Source organism: Balaenoptera physalus, assembly GCF_965194825.1.
Source record: "Balaenoptera physalus genome assembly, chromosome: 14".
In the NCBI taxonomy this organism is placed as follows: domain Eukaryota; kingdom Metazoa; phylum Chordata; class Mammalia; order Artiodactyla; family Balaenopteridae; genus Balaenoptera; species Balaenoptera physalus.
This window is the reverse complement of record NC_138893.1, coordinates 80,521,872-80,541,750: the sequence shown is the minus strand read 5'-3', so window position 1 is coordinate 80,541,750 and position 19,879 is coordinate 80,521,872. Positions and strand designations below refer to the sequence as shown.

The 19,879-nt window shown below is 42.3% G+C and overlaps 1 protein-coding gene across 12 annotated transcripts in view; it reads right to left on the bottom strand.

The window, feature by feature from the left end:
• The window catches only part of KCNMA1 (potassium calcium-activated channel subfamily M alpha 1), a 751,400-nt gene that overhangs the window by 98,070 nt on the left and 633,451 nt on the right, over positions 1 to 19,879 (bottom strand). For all 12 annotated transcript variants that reach the window (XR_014253611.1, XM_082425676.1, XM_082425678.1 and 9 more), the window contains one exon: positions 2,506 to 2,599. Coding sequence is in view for 11 of the 12 variants with exons in the window: in XM_082425676.1 (XP_082281802.1) it covers positions 2,506 to 2,599 (94 nt within the window). In the remaining variant the exon portion in view is untranslated. The remainder of the gene's footprint in view (positions 1 to 2,505; positions 2,600 to 19,879) is intronic.

Below are 19,879 nucleotides of genomic sequence, written 5' to 3'. Positions count from 1 at the left end.
AGGGTAACAGAGAGAGGGCTCAACACCCTGTCTTGGCTCCCACACCAGACAGAGTCTGTAGAGTACCTGGAACACAGAAAGTCAAGGTGAAGGAGGAGTGTCTGAGGCTTTCTGACTTGTCATGGGACAGCTTGTTCCAGCTGAGCAGCAGTCGAGGTCGTCGTAGGCTGGTGGGGTAAAGTGCCCTGGTGACAGTAGCCACGGCCATAGCAGCAGCCCAAAGCCACCAACACCAGAAACCCGAGTTCTGTAGCTTGGCAAGTTTCAGCTCACCGCCTGACCCATGTTTAGCAATTCTGATGTACCGCGGAGCAGACAGCTCCAGCCCGGGATGACTGCCTTCCTCAGCCCCTCTCCGACAGGCAATGAAAGCAAGATCCACTTTGAAAATTCTCCCCCATCATGCAAACTGACACAGGCATGCTTTTCAAAAGCCCACAGCCAATCTGTTGATCATTACTTATTTACAAAGGCCTTCGGGCAGAAAGTCCTGTAAAAACCATACTTGTTACAGCACATACTAGCTTTTTCTGCTTGTGGAAAAAAAGTCCCCCCAAGGCTACCTCAAACCATCACTTTCTATTGCACATAAAATGTAGCGTGTAACACTAAAGTATTTAATATATAGGGTATAATATATATACAGGAAAGGCATTTGTGTAGAAGTATGTTACCCTGGATTTGGTAATTTGATGTTTTGCTGAAGGCTACGACTTAAAGAAGCTTCCACCTCGTACAGAAGACCTGTCATCTTGGTACCCAAGAGCCAACAGAAGAAAGAAGTACCCTTAAGCAGCAAAACTTTGACACAGCTTTGAAGCATATGAAAACAGTATAACTCCTCAGAATTATTATTACTCAAGATCAGAGAAATGAGCCATACTTTACATAGCAAACAGGGACAGGGAATTTGGCTCCAAAGGTTTCAGATTTTTCAGACTTCTCTTTATTTATTTATTTGCTTCTCTAAATTTAGGCAAAAGAAAGCGCCTGGGCTTTTCTCTACTTTCGATGGATAAAACTATTAGCATGAGATGAGGCGATTACCTAAAGGTGAGTAAATGGAGAGCGGATGTGAGCACGACACCCCGCATCATAAAAGGGAGAGGCTTGGCAGTTGGCACATTTTATTCCTCCTCATAAACCGTAAACAAGCATGTAAATCAGCAACACCCAAGCAAGACTGAGGGAAGGGAAGGCAGAGAACCGTTAAGGAAACATTGAACAGGAAGAGAGGATGGTGACGGAAAAGGACATGGGGCTGGGTGAGTCTTCTCCTGGGACCTGCGTCCTCAACCATATGAAGACGGACTGTCCTCTCTCCATCCTAGAAAGGTGGTCATGGGGAGCCAGGAAGATGCAAATGCTTGGAGAAGGGGAGGAGGAAGAGGAGGAAATCGCTGTGATTTTTTTAAATCAATAATCAAAGGGAAGAGAGCAGCCAATGGCAATGAAAAGAAGAAACTATCGTCAAGATGGCAGGTGTTTCCATGGCAGGAACCATTTAGGGAAAGCAGTGCAAATCTGAAATCACTCCTGTTTCACTGAGGTGCTGGAGAGTTAGGATGATGGGGGAAAGAAGCATTGGGATTGGCAGATGAATCGAAGACAGAAAAAGGAAGATGAAAGATGAAGATTCCAAGAAGAGGATCCAACAGAATTCTATTGAAAATTGACTTCACTTGCCATTTCCTAGAGGAAGCTGCAGTCAAGATAGAAAGAAGAGAAGGAAGGAGGGAAGGAAAGAAGGAAGGAAGGGAGGGAGGAAGGGAGGGAGGGAGGGAGGAAGGGAGGGAGGGAGGAAGGGAGGAAGGGAGGGAGGGAGGGAGAGAGGGAGGGAGAGAGGGAGGGAGGAGAGAAAGAGAAAGAGAGAGAAAAAGAGTGCACACACGCTCTATTTCATAATTAATATTGCTTTTAGCCTGAGCAGAACTGGATTACTTTTGAACTTTGCTTTGGCAAGTCCACAGATTATTAGACTTTTTTATCAGTCAAAATCAATTAACAGAAATTTGATTTCAATCGACAGGATAAAGAGAAGGTAATCTTCAGGTTCATTTTTGATTGTGATGATACATCTCACATATGGCCTTAAGTACAGAAAACAGTCCTCGGAGAGACTCCAGCAGAAAGAGACTTGCTGGAGGCAATCTAACCACATGGGTTCCTCTGATTGGCTGCCGCTGTCATTAGTGCCACTGCTGTTTAGGAACTACACATAGACAGGACTTGGTGACAGCTCAGACTTTAAAGCCTATGTATTTTTCAAACAGCTTTTCAAACTGTTTTTCATGACAGAATTTTTTCAGCTCTATCATTAACTGCTGACAAGCTGACAGAATAAATACTTCAGCCTTTAAGAAGCCACCTAACGATCTCGTCCCCTCCTCCGCCACGAGCCTGCTGGGGAGGGGAGCCTCTGGGCCTGGCAGGGTGGGGAGGGGGCAGGGACAGGAGATGCAGCGAGAGGGGGCCCCACCGCGGGGCCCGGGCCCCTCTCCTTACCTCATCAGCTTGGGCGAGGAGCTGGGTGAGTTCCGCATGCCTCCGTTGCGCTGCTTTTTTTTGGGTGACAGTGCTGACGGCTGCTCATCTTCAACTGGAAATACAGGCAGCTCATGAGATTATGAACAGCTTGAGGGCAGACTGTGCAATACAGGCAAGATATCAAAGGACACACACGCACGGCTCAGTCACTCACTAGGAACTCATGGCCATCTCTTAGGACCCAATGACAAAGACCAATGCGTTAGTCAAAGAGGCCGGCTTAGAAAAGGTGAGAGCATCACCTCTTGACACTCCAGCGTTTGAACATGCAATTTAAACAGACTAAAACAGTGTGAAAACACCCTGCCATTAGAGAGAAAAGAAATTATAATTTATCTGTACACCAATACATGTATGTGTGTATATATATACACACACACACACACATGCGTGTGTGTGTATATATATGTGTGTGTGTATATATATACATACATATATATATATATATATATATATATATATATATATATATATATATGTATATATATATAGGAACACTCCATCATTCTGCTTAGAATTTCTTTTTGGTTACTTTGTTTTGCTGGGTAACCAAATAGGTTTTCTTGTAACCAAAATCAGAAATAAAGTTGTATTTGAAGCAGCAGCATAAGAGCTGCCAGCTGGCTGCTTCTGCAAATGGACCAATGTAACCAGGTCCTAATTCCTACATGCCAGAGGAAAGAGCCTTGCAAGGAGGCAGGGATTGGAGGCCTTAACAGCCAATGTTTCAGTCAGTCAAGACTGGGAACATTGGTATGTTCTGGTTCAAGAATCCCAGCCCAACTCAGCTCTCGTCCCTCTACCTCCCAAGAGGGAGGGCCTGCGTGCATGGGATCCTTTCTTAATTCATCAAGATGGGAGGAAGGGGCTGCAAGGTTGCAGAACCAGGCCGGAGAAGAGCGCCCAAACGAAGGAGGAGGTGGCCACTGAATGCTGTCATCGCTGAGGAGGGGCAGGGGAGGAGGGCAGCAGAGGGGACTGGAAACCACAGGCTGTTGTCCAAATGTCTAAACCACAGAGATCACTAAGCGATCCAAAGTTCTGCTCACAAACAACACGGCACACTCTACTGCTTTTGCCCAAAGACACCCACTAATAAGCTTTGGAGATGTATTAGCCTGTATCACGTTTCTTTTTAAGAGAGCTGCTTGATAATTAGCAGATGCATGCCCAGCCTGTCACCCAAGGGCACCAGCAGCAAAATCCTAGTCTTCCTCTCCCCACGCCCCACAATACAGGCTAAAGCTGTAATGTCAAGAAGGAAAAATAGGATCCTCGGATTCTTATTGTTGACTGCAACACAGACGGGGAGGAAGCACCCCTGAAACTCGAAATCACACGCAGTTACCTTAAAGCTAAGAAGAGAAATATTAGCAGCGAGAACATCAAAAGAAGCTTGATATATGTTAAAGGTGTGCAAGGCTGAGGTGGGGGGAGGAAATGCCATCTCAGCTACTTGATATTATCCAGGAAGACCCACATCAGAACATGCATGATATGGTACTTCCCTGAAAACCCTAAATAACATTTAGTGTGTTATGATACATGGTTCCAAAGAGATAATAGTTATCCAACGACCCTCCAAATCTGTTTCAAGGTATCACTCTTGGTACACTCCTTTATTCTACGGTCAGTCTGGGGTTGTCTAACTTCTGGCTGACACAGGGAGAGGGAACAAGAATGCGGGTGGAGATGAGGGCATGACCAGAAGAAATGAAGGCAAAAAAGCACCTGCAAATGCCCACAGCCCTTACACGCTACCACTTGCTCCCCCCGTCCTGTCCCCCGAGAGGGCCAGGCTCAGGCTGTAACCGTATCAGTCACTTAGGGCTCCAGGCAGGAACTATGTGGCCGGGGGCGATATCGCATCTTATCAGAAACAGAGTATCCACAGCAAATCACATAGAGACTAAATAGCACTTAAAAGATTAAAGGAAATAAATACAAGCCACATAAATGGTATTGAAAAAAATCACTTAGAGGTGATATGCATCTCTCAGCAAGCAAACAGGCACTCTGAGCTTGACCTGCATTCGTCTTCCTTTCATAGGATAGGGGGCCAGGCATCTCAGGCAATAATGGGGTAGAAAGGCAGTGAGATTGAGATTGAGATTGAGAGAGACAGAGAGAGAGAGAGAGAGAATGTGTGTGTGTGTGTAAGTGTACTTTTGCACTTTCCCCACCTTAGGATGGGGTAGAAGTCTTGCACTGACTACCCCCATAATACAAGGTCATCTTTTAATATGGACCACTTGCAATGGTTGCACTGTGTTCAGGATGACCTAGATTAGTTGAGTAGCATGATGTACTAAATAACATGTGTGCATGTGAATTGATCTAGTAGGAGGTGGAAATTCTTTTCTTCTCTATCACACAAGCCTTCTTGTGTGATATCCAAAAAGGTCTTTTAGCTAACCTAGTCTATGTGGCTAGCTTTATTCAAGGCCACCAGATGTTGCCATGGTTTTGTCTAATTATACAATGAGTCTATAGTCATTAAGAAGTCACACTCACTGGCATTTCTGCTAGAGTCTTTTTCTTAACTTTTCTTTTCCCATTTGCACTGGGCCAACGATACATAACCCTCTCCGGTTAAGTGCCCATTAACCTTGCACCTTGTCACTGTCTGTTTACCTGCAGTGATCTTCAGATGGAAGGCTGGCAAGTTAATACCTGTTCGCCAGCTCCAGGGAAACACCTTGTTCTGGTGCTTAAAGTCAGGTCTCCTTCTACGCAAGGAAACGATTTATTTCCATCGCAACTCAGAAAGATCATCCATCATAATCATACTGCATTTAAACTGGGATTTGTTCTCTTAAATGAAACGCATGTTCAAAGGTTTCCTCCTGCACTCATGGCCTGGAAATGCAGATCTTTTCCCTGAAGAGATGGGGGGAAATGTCTCCGGCTTAAATATACGAACGTTGTGTAATGGAGACCATTACATACGGCTTAGATCCCACAAGGGGAGCAGTGATAACTTCTGTCTCCTAAGTAGGATATAAACCATATTTAATTATTATCCTTTTATATGGATTCTATCAATTTCTGCATATTTAAAGAAAGCAGATCAAGGAAAACTTTTAGTTAAGCTATAAAATATAATTTTCATTTCATGGCTTCTGTGACTACATGAGAGGAATAAAAATGGAATTAAAAGGGAGACTTAAATTTACTTTCATGAAAGACAAGTATTGAAGGAATGGGCCGCTACCTCACGCCAACGCACGTTTCCAGGTTCGTAGTTAGCCTGGTTTCTGGCTAATTACACTACACCCCTGTCTCCAGCATTTCCACTAGAGTCGTCCTGCTGTGGTAGCCGTAGGAAGATTAGATCTTTCAAAGGAACCTGACTTACCAGCTTCTTTAAAACACAAACAAGTTCAGGAATCCAATGTGGAATTTTTATAGGAGCTGAACTCCATCCAATCTCAGAATACTAATAAAATTCAAGGGCTTGTTTTTGCACATCCCTAAGTATAACACTTAATGTGCTGTTGTAACTTCCCAGTGCTCGCTTGTCTAATAGGCACCGAATCTAACAGTTTTACAGTTTGGGAAGACTCAGTGCTAGAAAAATGTCAGGCAAGTCTAATGAGCTTTCAGATCCCTTGGTTTGCGCTGGAATTTAATTTAAAGTTACAATGATGTTTTAACATGTTTGCTTATACTTGACTAAAGAGGATTCATTATTTCAATGACATAACCTCCAGACAATGTTCTGGGGATTGATTTAAGATGTGGTGGTAATTCCAACAGCCTTAATGCAGAGCTGAACATCTGTAACAACATTTTACTCAACTTTTCATCAGCATTCTGTTTTTAAGCAAAAGCAAGGCAACATCTTCTAGAAACACTGGCCAGAACTCTGGGCTCACTTCAAGATGATCATATACTTTACTGGATTTTTTTAAAAAGAGAAATCCCTCTCTTTATTGGCCTAGTTAGCTTGCAAACACTGTGTCAAGGTTCACCAATGCCTCTTTGTGGGTACTTCGAGTAAAATGGGGCAACAATTCCAACTTTCCTGAGTAGTCCAGTGTTAACCCATGATGGACCCAATGCTCAGCTCCAGCCTGGGGGCACATTCCTTTTTCCCTGTTTCCTCAACAGGGTTTAGGGGAGTGATGCCCTTTGAGACTTAAAGATGAGTTTGTTGGCTGCAGTTAAAAAATAGTTCAAAGCAAATTAACTCGGAAACGTAATAAAAGGCAAACAACCCACAAACATGAGTCAACTGGCTATCTCCATTACGTTATTAATCACCACATCTGGAGAAACCCACATCTGTACACACTTAGCAGATCATTAGTAACGTCATATTCACACTGGAATCACTCAGAGTAAGAGGCATGCAAAGTGGCCTGAACGCAAATGCATCTAGCTAACGGGGCTTCCGACTGAAGTCTCGTGCAAGCTGCTAGTTTGGGGCTAGGGTAGTTTTAATGATTATTTATTGTTTTTTATGGGTTTTCTCTTTGGTATTTTGCTGCCCAGCAAGCTAAATGCATGCTGAAATCCACAGTAGTACATCTTTCTTCTCCCACTGAGCTCAGCATGTTAAAGTAGAACATGGAGGGGTGCAGTTATTAAAAATTGGGATGGATTCCAAAACTCCTTCATCTGGCTCGGTCACAAGCCGAGAATTGTGAGTTGTGTTCTTGAACTCAAACGGGTCTTTGGGATAGCGTGATCTAGCTCCAACCTTGACTGCCAAACAATAACAAGAAAAGGAAACCGAAATTAATCCTTGGTGAAATTTTTCATTAGAAAAGTTCCAAACCAGTTTTAACATTGACTAGGACCATAGTCTTAAATTAAAATGGAAGTTTCCTCCCTCACAGCTGAATTGCAGGGTCTTTCTTTTCTTTTCCCCTGATGACTTCTTGAAATTCTTTTTGCTGTGTTATGTCATCAACATCAGATGGGATAATACGTCACAGACAATCTTGTGTGTGTTATCATTTCCTCAGACATACAGAGTTCCCTTCTCCCCTATGACATACACAGGCACAGAAAACTCAGTTTTGCAGGAAGACCAGACCCATCATTCTCCTGAAACCTGCTAAAAATGCATCTTACTGAATAATCATTATAGTCCAACTCATCAACCCTCAATGTGAAACTCTCGCTTTCATCTCAAACCGCTGGCTTGGTCAGCCCCCTTGGCTGTGATATCGCTGCCTAACTTGCATTAAATGCCAGGGGTTTGCCACTCCTAGGAAAGGGAGATGTGTAGCATCTCCTTGTATCATGAGTGACGTCAGTGAAAATCGGGTGTGTGTTTTCAGCCTTGCAGGATGTGAATGTTGTTTTACTGAAAACGGCAATTTATGAAATCGTTGGACTAGAGATTGAACAGTGTGCTTCCTGTTTCCTGTGGGTTTATCAAACTGCTCATCCCCCCAAGAAAAATCATGTAAGTCATAGGAGTACAGTCATTTTGCAATAAAGTAATTCACAATGGACAAAACTTCCAAGCTGAGCCAACCTCTCTCTAGTACAACTGCTTAAGACTTTCACCAGGAAATCTGGGCTAGTTAACTCCAAGGTCTTACAACGTGGCCAGGAAAGAGCAATCCCTGGGTTGCAGCACAGAACGGCACCCTTTTTACAGAGGGATGTTTCCTGTCTTACAGTGATAGACTACCAGAATCCTGGCTGTCTGTCACTCAAACCAGACCGGTGAGAGGGTATGAATATTTCCATAAGCAATGAAGGCAAAACAACAAGAACAAGAACAACAAATGCCAGACAAATAACCCATACTGTGAGTTCGGTCCTATAACTGCTGTAAAGGAGCACCTGACTATTGTTTTAGCATGAATCTCCCAGTGGGGAATGCCATGGGCCCATCTGTGAGGTTGTGCAGCTAAGATAAGGGTGAGACAGGCATCGCGGCCAAGTTCTACGCCTACAGGGTCAGTGGGCAGCTCGAGATCAGAACACGGGGAAGTTAAAGTGGGTATATCCTCTGAATTAGAGTTTCAGGTCTGACAACCTTGGGACAACATATATCACCAAGAAGTTTGGTGAAGACTTTGAAGTATTATTGATAAAATCAATCCAAAAAAAAAAAAAGCTTACTTGTTTTGAAAGATCATGGTGAATATTAGTACACAGATAATTAAAAAATGAAGGTTGTTCCCTATCAAAAGCAATGCCAACAATAATAATAATATCACCAACACAATATATATATAAAACTATAACTGAACCATCACTTTACCATATACATTATCAGGCAGGGTAAATTCACAACTTCTAGCTGAGAAACAGCAAATGCATTTATTTGGAAAACCTAGAGGATGTAGGCAGGAAACAACAACGACCTGTTATTATGTAAAACGAGGATGGAAAGAACCGCCAAGCTGCCAGAGCCCAGGCACAGGGAGAAGCACCCCACGGTAGGCTGAGGGGGCAGGGAAGGGGAGGCTTGTTGGAGGTTTTTCCTTTCTGGCTTTTGTGGAGCTAACAGGAGAATGGGGAGGGAGACTTTAAGGAACAATAGGTTATGTAGAAGTTAATCACAGGGTATATTTCTGGCTCTGTTCACTGCCTAGGAAACCTGAATTGTGTTAAGTTTGAGTCCATCAACACAGAGTAATGAGAGAATTCAGCTCCTGCATGGGAGAGAGGAGAAATACGCTACAAATATATGAACAGAATCCACATGACCTGGATTGCAATGTTCTCTACAGAAATACTGTGGCCTAACAGATCTTCGAGAATCAAATTTGGTGGATTAGATGTACCTGCTGTACTCACACACCCCATCCCAGACCATAGCCTCATGTTCTATATGTATCCTGGATAGAGCCCAACATTCATCAAAATCCCCTGTATCTGGAATCTTAGCTAAAATATCTTTACTAAAAACTTGAGCTGTCATTATAACCTGCCCAATGCTCTTGCCCTGCTCAGTATGTGGTAGAAAAGTCCTTTTGAAGATCTGGTTGCCTTTGGTTCTTTTCTTTCTTCTTTTCTTAGAACAGACTGTCTCCATCACCTCAAGGGCAAAGAAGAGTCTCAAGCAAAGATCACTCGGTATTAGCTTCTCAGAGATGAGACACAGAAAAGAACAAGGGAAATCTAAAAGCGAATACATAATGGAAATGAGAAATGCAAGAATTTATTTGACTTATCGTTATGGAGTTTGGAGATTGGGAAGGCAGTAGAAGAAAACTTCTACTTTGAATCAAACAGAAAAAAATTGTACAAGAGTTCAACCCAAACAGCCTCTTCTCAACTTTCCTTTCCTTCTCTCCTTCTGCCCTACTCCCAACACCAACAAGATGGCAAAGACTTTGAGGCCAAAAAGCGTACCTGACTCCTTCTTGTAGCCCTGACACATGCAGTACATGTTTGTGGGGCTGAGTTGCAGAATAGGGATGAAATCTGCCAAGTTCCTGGCACCAACAGCTGCCTTCTTTCTTTTTATGTTTCTCAAGTTCCGGGATCAGCAAACTATACTCTGGAACATATCTCTGTAAAGCTTATGAGCTAAAAATAGTTTTTACATTTTTAAATGGTTAGGGCGAAAAAATCTAAGATGAATAATATTTCGTAACACATTGAAATGATATGAAATTCAAATTGCAGTGGCTCCAAAGAAAGTTTCTCATAACATGGCCACAGTCGTTTGTTTACCTGGCATCTACGGCTGCTTCCACTCTACAACGCGGAGTCGAATAATTGCGATTGCAACCGTGAAGTCCACAAAGTGTAACATATTTACTAGCTGGTCCTCGATAGCCAAGGCTTGCTGATGTATGTATCAGCAAACCTTGGCTATCTCATGTACCTTCTCACATTGCCCTAGCTTTCCAGTTTTCAAAAAGGACAATGCTCTCCCCCGTCTGCTGAGACAGCCAGACAATAAAAGCAACACACACAGAACTCACTTTAAGTGCACAGCTGTGGGGAATTCGGGAGGGATGGAGGTAGTTCAGAGACTTGAACGTCCTTCCCACCCAACCTGCTATTTGTCCTGCAGAACCCCTTGTACTGGGGGAGACCAGTCAGGTGAGTTTCCCGTTTTCCAATGCAAGCTAAGTTAGATTCATCCACTGTGCACGTCGATAATGAAGGCAAACCACATCCACCATGAGCAATTCCTTGGAGCTGTCAGTGTGTGCTCCAAGCCCACCGAGCAAGAGCCCATCCAAGACAAAAGATTAAACATTAGACTAGATCTGTTGAAAATATACAGTGTCAACCTTTCCCCAGTTAGCTCAGAGCGATATATAGATGATTATTTCAACCGTCAGCTGCCGCATAGATTTAAAGCCCTGTACAGTAACTCCTGGATTCATCTGCCCCTTGTCAAACTTGCACAGCTTTACTTGGAGGATACATGGTGTGGCAGTTTCACTGTGAATCCAGAATGATCCAGACGGCTGCTGTCTTTTTGTTAACAGGAAGCCAAACTGATGAGTTTGTAATGCATTTCTTATCAAAGGTAGTTTCAGAAAAGAAAATGTGCCCCATCAGTTTGGCTAGAATTTCACATAGACTAGATTATGGGCTTAATCAGAACATCTCTGAGATTTTCCTGAGGAAATAGATAATTCTGCATCCATCCCATGCAAATCACTTTATGCCAATGAATGATGTATTTATGAATTTATAATTATCCTTGATTTTTCCCCCTCCCGCAGTATACTTAATAAAAATCATCGCTAGAGCCTACAAAGCAATGGTTCTTAATAGATACAAGCATGCTAATATAGTTTTTAAAGTTAATGCTGATCTTTTTGAGCTGTGTGTCTAAAATGATCATTGTGAATAAAGGGATTGTAATTTTCAACTCATATGTTTAACAAAGACAAAATGGACTGTAATGGAATTTATGGAGCCTGTAAAGGAACTCTCTAATATAGTTTATTATCAAATAGATTTGGATTTACTGGAGGACAAATTGGGTCCCTCTGAAATGTATCAAGAGAAAATGCCTGTAAGGTACCGAACAGTGTTCCTGGTGCACATCAAGTGCTCACATAGATGGCAGAGGTGCCATTTGTTATTCTAACCCCTACTGACTTGTGAAATTCCGTACTTAATTGCCAGCATTAAAATCGCTATTTATCCTGTCTTTATTTTAAATTCTGACATTATATTCATCATGGATAATTTTTGCATTTTGATTTTTTAAAAAACTACTGCATTGAACTATTATTTTTCTTGATGACTGAGGTTTTTGGTGCCCCTTAAATTTGGTGCCCAAAGCAAGTGCCTCGTTCTTCCCACTCTGGTCCCAGCCCTGCCCTGTCCATTTCTCAAGGGTGTTCTAGGTGCTGGTTCTGCCACCCTGCCTGTCATTAAAGAGAAGTTACCTTAGTTTGTCTCTGCATGTGTGTCTATATGCTCCCTTGTTCCAAACTGGACAAGGCAAATATAAAACATGAATTATTCTTTGATCACTTCATGCTGTTTGCATGAGATTGTTCAGGAAAATCTTTGCAAGAAAGGCTTCCTGGTGGATTTACAAATTGTCAGACACCCGAAGGAGTGGAGAAAAGATCATGCAGCCTCAGGAATCTGAGATTTGCCACCAGCCCAGGGTGAGAAACAGAAGAGAGAGAAAGGGTCAGGTCTCTCCCGGACTTAATTTCACAGCTCACATCAAATTCTCCTGCTGAACACAATATTGATTTACATTTCCACTTTGGGGTAAAAGTTTTTATTTGCTTATATGTGTTGACTGAATTGTTACCTTCCTTCTCTTTTTGTTTTTCTTCCCCCTAAACAGCTTCAAATAAACATGACTGGCAGAAAATGTCAATCATATTTTCATTTCCATTGTCACTTTGCTGTTTACGTTTTTAGAATTAATGCTTGCCCCAATGATTCTATTTGAAGATCAGCCTAGAATCTAATTGTGTGTATGTGAAATTGTTTTAAGACGCTATACAGATAAGGACCATTATTATTATTATTAATATCATTATTATTATCGGCTCATCCATAAACACCATATCTGCCACTGAGCCAGTTTTGTCAAGAGCCCCCTAGCATTCTAATATGTATTCCAGATGGTCGCACTGATACTTTCTCTGAAACTCAGATAAAGGTAAAATGCATGGGTTTTTAGTGCAACCCAAGTGTACTGCATGGCCCGATGAAGAATGTCCTGTCAGAACACTTTAGAAATACTGTATGCTTTTAACCTTGGGAGGTAAGGACCAGTCTGGATTATGATTTTACACTAAACACAGCATTTAGTATATTTCTTAAGGGCACAGTCACCTTCTAAAGATGTTCTCAAACTATAAAATCATTATCTGTATTCTACTATAATTTATCTTCAGACATAGTCTCTGCAACATTTTAAAATGCTAGTGCACGGTGGGGCCCTTGCTGGTCAACACAGTTAGAGAACATGGTATGGAATGCAGAAGCAGGGCCGGACAAGGTTTAGGGGTGAGCAGACCTCACCCTCTTTGGGCTCAAGGCTATACTAATATGCAGACCCAGAAGCAGCCAGGTCTGGTGACTTCTAATCCACATCATTTGCTGTCAGAATTCTGCCCGTGAGGATAGCATGAGGATATGGGCTTCTAGAGTCAGGGCAACCGTCCAAGTTCTAGCTCCAACTCTCATTAGAGCTCTGATCTCAGCCAAGTTACTCAACACCCTAAGGTCACAAGATCCCTGCTGGACAGATGAGGACACCAAGATCTGGAGATGCTGTGGGATAAATGAAGATAACCAGCGGCCACATGCTGACAGTCTGAGGATAAATACTGTCTTGGTGTGCTCTGCTTGACACCACCCTGCCACTGCTCCATCGGATCTTATATGCAGGACAATCTTTAAGTCTGAAGATTATCCATAAAAATCTGGGTTTCTCACTTCTGTCTTAAAACCTTGCAGAAGACTAGGCTCCCATTCCAGGAAGGGAACTGTCTCAGGGGACATGAGCTTACCAGCTGCTAAAATAGCCCCAGGCTGCCTCCTGGACCCCCCAGTCATATGGCAGGTACCCCATGGTAGCATCTCTGGCTCTGACTCCAATGGCACTCACGTGTGCTACCCCTGAGATGAGCATTGTCAGGCTGGAAGGTCCCTCTACATACGTCAACTCATATTGAGCTGCGGTGAGGGTAGCGGTTAAGCACCCAGGCCTTGAAACCTGTGGGCTGTTAGGTCTGAACCTGGGTATTTGGTAAATTGCCTAAGTTCATTTTTCTCACCTATAAGATGGGAATAATCAGAGTACTTTCCCCAGAGGGTTGTTGTGAGGATAGAGTGAAAAAAAGTGAAAAAAAAGAGAATAGATTGAAAAGTGCTTAGAAGAGTTCCTGGCAGGCTCTTGATAAATGTTACCCATCATTATCTTGGCTTTGAGAAATCAAAGCAATTAGAGCTCTCTGTCATCGGATCCTTCTCCACAGTGCCAATCTGCTTTCTTTTGACTTTGTTCTACTCAAACGGGTTCACTATCTCTCCTCTGCCCCAAGCAACTTACCTGTTATCCAGGCGCTAGAATGGGGTGAGATTCACCACCCCCATCCCCATTCTCTGCATCCTGTTCGATGGTCACCTTTGTCCCATATTGCATATGGTCCCAAGGAACTGCTCGGGTCAAAATAATTAGGCTATGCCAAGTGCCATAAAAACAAGAAAAGCCAGAAAATGTTTAAATGGGCCTCAACTGAAGAAGGCTGGGACCGTTCAGAGCAATAACAAATGAAAGTCAGACGGAAATGTGGAGAAACCCCACTGTTCCCTCTAAATTACAGGAAATTCATGCTGCCTGCTTGTGAGGGGCTTTTTCCCTTCAAGTGGGAGGTCATGGGGTTGGGGCACGTACTTGGGAGGTGATGGGAGGGGCAGGGGGATGATGGGATAGAGGGGTAGCAACTCCTCTATTCCTTCCCACCAGATCTTCCTTTTTCCTCCCTACTCTATCCACCCATCAACACCCATCAAGAGACAGGTTAGCCTGCTTCCTCAGGAAGCCTTCCCAGATGACTGTAGCAAGGTAGAATCCCTCCTTTCTTTAAAGTGCCTTGGCACTTCTCATCTCACACCCCTCTGACTGACATCTCATTTTTTTTGCATTATAATTTGTTTTCCATTTCCACGTGTCCTCCCCAACTAGACTTATAAGTTCCTTTACGTGGTCTCCCCACCTGTGAATCTCTCAATGGTGCTGAGCCCTTAGTAAAGTTCCTAAGAAATAGTTCCTTGCTGCCAGAGAGGTGGCATTGCAGAGGGAAAAAGCACAGCCTAGTAGTGAGGAGCTCTAGGGTCTAGTCCCGGCTTAGATCAAATGTGTGGCCTTGGCAAGACTCTTCCCCTTCTGGAGGATTGGCATTAATTAAGCATAGGAGTTTTTCAGCTCTGCTCTGTAATGGTTCTGGGCTTAATGCTCTCTTCTGTTACTTGACAGATATCATAGGAACCAGCCATGGACTGAAGGCCTCATAACCCTACAGCCACAAATAATTATCCAGAACTTCCTACCACACTCAACCCCAAAGCACTACCGAATAGGAAAAGCAGGATTCCTGGTCCAAGGAAAGTGTGGTCCAGCTCAGTGGTTCTCAACTCTGCCTTTCTATAAAATGGATTGGAGAACTCTACAGAACACCAGACCAATTCAACACAAATCCTGAGGGGCTAGGGGCTGGGCATTGCTTTTTCTTTTTTTTCAAAACTCAATTTTTAACGATGCACAATAAAAGAGAACCACAAGGCTAGCTGGAGAAATGAGACAACTGCGTTAAAGATGCATGTATATCTATATAAAATTCACAAGTTATATGAAATAACAGTATGAAAAGTGTTGCATGATAATGTCAGGTGAGGGCTAAATGAAATGTCGTAGATAATAAGTGCTAGTAGGCCTGGGTGGTTAGGGAAAATAAGACTGGAAACAAGAGTTGGATGGAGAGAGATGCCAGCCTTATTCACCTGTGTATCCCCAGAACCAAACATAGGCCCTGGCGTGCTGGGGTCCTTAAGCTATGATGCTGAATAAACTAGGGGGGAGCAGCAAAGGGTGGGAAGGGCATGCTAGGTGGGGGGGGGGGCAGCTGGAGCAAAGGCAAGGAGGTGGGGAGGCACTAAGCTCAGGAACTATAAGAAAAGCAATTTGGCTGGAGCAGGAAGGTTTAGTTGAGGGCATAGCTGGGGGATATAGGGGGCAGATACTGTAAAGCTTTAAACTCCAGATGGCAGAATTTGGATAATGCTTGGTAATAATCTGACTCTTCTGAAAGTTATTTTTCCTTAGATTTCAATACTCAGATTCAGAGAGGACAGTGGGTGGTTTGCATCTTGGAAAAGTCTATCAGAAATCCCCCTAACTCAGCCCACTTCCTTTCTGGCCACTTCAAAGTTATAAGGGTCCAAGATAAGATGCACACATATGTGCATGGTACTAATAAGGAGGAGGACGCTGGCAAGGGTCAGGTTCCATTGGAGGTCTCGGTTTTATTCTAGAGAGTATATTTGCCAGGAAAATAAAGTTATTTAATGCCTGGGAAAGGGGTCTGTGAAACTCACAAGGCTGCTTCTTCATAGCCCAGCCCGGTAAATCCAACCTTTATACTGGGATGGTTATTTCCTGTCTTCAACTACTCACGTTGATCCCACCCCCTATAAAGAGAACTGGAAGGGAAGCTGTCAGCGTTTGGCTTTAACAAGAAAGCTGATTGCAGTCAATACTTCAAAAACCATTTTCAACAAAACCAGTGCTTCCAAGTGGATTCACCGAGAAGGAATGTTCCCCCGCCAATCCCTCTACTCCTTGATTTCACCTAACCAATAACATTTCAGGATTTTCTCTGTCAAAAGCATATAAATGAATAAAATAAGAACGTACATGATGTCATCTGGATCCTTAACCTACACCCCTTAGCCCAGTATGCTTAGAAAAAGTTTTTAAAAAAAAAACTCAAAAGAGAAAATTCCTATTGGATACCCAAAATTAATGGTTTGGAAATTTTAACTTACAAAAAGAGTAAAATATTTGCACCCAAATTTCTTTATGGTCTGATAGGTAGCATTTAACAATTAAGAAAGTAAACATATATGGAATCTAAGGAAAAAAAATAAAAAAGGTCATGAAGAACCTAGTGGCAAGATGGGAATAAAGACACAGACCTACTAGAGAATGGACTTGAGGATACGTGGAGGGGGAGGGGTGAGATGTGACAGGGTGAGAGAGTGTCATGGACATATATACACTACCAAATGTAAAATAGATAGCTAGTGGGAAGCAGCCGCATAGCACAGGGAGATCAGCTCAGTGCTTTGTGACCACCTAGAGGGGTGGGATAGGGAGGGTGGGAGGGAGGGAGATGCAAGAGGGAAGAGATATGGGAACATATGTATATGTATAACTGATTCACTTTGTTATAAAGCAGAAACTAACACACCATTGTAAAGCAATTATACTTCAATAAAGATGTTTAAAAAAAAAAAAGACAAAAAAAAAAGAAAGTAAACAAATATAGGAGTCATCTTAGAATGTATTTTAATTCTCCCCTTTCATAACCTCAGCAAATCCATTGTCTCCTAAACAGGCCATGTTTATAAACAAACACCCTGTTTAAAAGCAGTACTGTAGGTTAAAGGAAAAAAAAAAAAAAAACTTAGTAAAAAGATGTAGTTGTGTCTTTAAAGAAATTTAAAAGATTGAAGAATAACCTGTGCGTGGATGAAAAAATAAATAAATAAAAGTAAGTATTGCTTGTATATTTGTTTTTTTTTTCACTCATTGTTGCCCAAATTGACAAGTTGATCAGTCTTTGTGTGGATAACCTTATCGGAAAAGAAAAAAAAAAAAAAAAAAACCCAAAAACCTCTGATCCTGTTTGTCAGAAATTTAGTTCTGGCCTAAGGAGAAAAGCAAGCTTCTTTGGTTAACTTGGATTCTAAAGTAATTCTTGATGAAAGAGCATTACATTAAAATTATTTTTATATAGCACACTAATCCAGTACAAAAGCCCCCTTCATAAAAATGTCCCTCGTTATCCTGGTATGGAATGAAGCCTAGGGAATTGATCTGTATAAATAAACAGTAGTTAAAAATGCGACTTGCCACATAACAATGATCAGATGGCAGAGGTAATCCAGTCTTAGGGGTGAGATTCTGGTATTGTGTAGTTACCTTTTTAAAACAGTAACATTTATTTAACTAGGACTTGTTCCAAATGAGCATTAAATCAAGCAAGTTGAATTTAAGGAAATCTGAGCAATTAAAAGGTGTTGTCTTATTGGAGAACTATCTCCTCAACAAACAAACAAATGAACATAGCTTTAGACATTCATTGTAGAGAACTAAAGGAGAGAGAATCTGGAAAAGAAAAAGCAGAGTAGAGGTGGGGGTAGGACCTAGACTAGTCCAGGTAGACGGTTTCATTTATAGAAGAGCAGCGCCACCTGCTGGTAGATTCGCATTTCGAGGCCCTCTGCAGTTTGCTGGCTATCATCTATCTTGCAGTCTTTGCATAAATATACAGCAGTATTTCTCAGTTGCTGTTATACATAAGAATTTTATTACCAGTCGGCAGATTTCTAACACACTGGTTGCAGTTTAATAATGCTCTATTACCTGAAGTATGGTTATATAAAAACCTAGAATGTTAACTGTTGATAAACCGATTCTAATACGTAAAGTACTATAAGTCACCCAGTAAATATCCAAATAAATCAAAAGGGATAGCTCTTTTTCCTCCAACAACATGTTATTAAACACCTCAATTTGATCGTTTACATAAAAAAATGTTCATACATTTCGATATACTAAGAAATCAGGAAACGCGCATTATAGTCTTACCAACTGAGAGCTTTCCCTTCATTTACAGTTTAGAGGAAGGTGTTTTTGCAGAGAATATTTCCCCCTGTCTTTAAAAACTGTACTTGAACCAAGGTGTCATTTAGGGAATTTTCTCATATAACAAAACCTGAGTTATAAATAACTAAGATTACATCTATAAAATGTTATATTTTTTAAATGGCAGTAGAGGAGCCATGGAGCATATAAGTCACTGATAGAGTGAGCAAAGAAACAGTAGCTGTCATTTTTTCAGAAAAAGATCACACAAACGCGATAGCAAAGGAACACAATAAAAGGAAGAACAGGAGTGTGATAGGTGACTCTGATTATATCTGCAAAGGAAACTGTGAAATAAATTAACACCCAAGCACCCAGGAAAGGCATACTGTAGCTTCACTGCAAGTGATCGTTATGCAACAGAGAAGGCTGGTGATTTTGTAAGAACAGAAACAAGGTGTCGGCTGCGAAATCTGGTGGTGATAACTAATGACCATACTACCGACAACTCTGATTTGATCTCTAACAGAAAAAAATGAAAAAGCATTCTATAGGATAGATGTATACAATAGGAATCGGATTTTTCATTTGAAACGAATAAACCCCAAATGGGATCAAAAGGCCCGGTAAGTGAAAAATGACAGTTTCTATGTGGCCCTGATTTGATCTCAAGCAAAACGACCACGCTGATAAGAGCTTAAGAAGGTAGGGCCGTTCTTGGATTGTTATTGGAAGCGGGTGAGTGCCACTGTCCATTCAGCTGATGGGAAGCCCACTCTAATTTCAAGAAGTTATTGAGATTTAATCTCTAACAAGTACAATGAAAAAGATTGCTCATGCAGCAACCAAAGGGGCATCTCTTAAAACACACACACATACACACACTCAATTTTGTTATTTCTGATGGAAACTGTGGAATCCCTTTACATTCCGTTCTTCCACCTAAGCTGGCTAAGGCATACGTGTTAAGAGAATCAAAGGTCAGAGTGCTTCCTGTAAACCCAAAGCATCTCCAGTTACTTATCACATGGGACTTGAAGAGGAGGGACTCAAGCATGGGCAGAGAGCATCTCATCTCCCACCTCAGCTGGTTCCGACTTGTGTGGAGAGACAGGGTTGCCAGGAGCAAGTTCAGGCAGATGCAGAGGGTGTGGGGGACTCTGGGAGCTTAGGGCTGTCGAGATTTGAGCTGGGGGCTTGCCCTGCCTCAACATAACTCCCAGTGGGTCAGCCAGTGTATTAGCACAGCAAGAGAAGGTCCCCGCAGCTGTCTGGGGTCTGAGTGATGAAAGATGCAAGCCCGGCCTGCAGAGCAGTTGGGATAAATTCAATTAATGGGGAGTCAGAGTTGGATGAAAGGAGCTTGTTTGAGTTAGGAACGTATTGCGGACCTGAAGGGCAGAATGAGGTCGCTCTGGGAGGAGTGAAACAATGGGTTTGCCACGCATTCCTAACTCGCACCTCTACCCACCCAGACGCAAAGACCCGATGACTTCTGGAAGGGAATGCGTCAGCACCCCCACATCCACCACAGAGCACCAC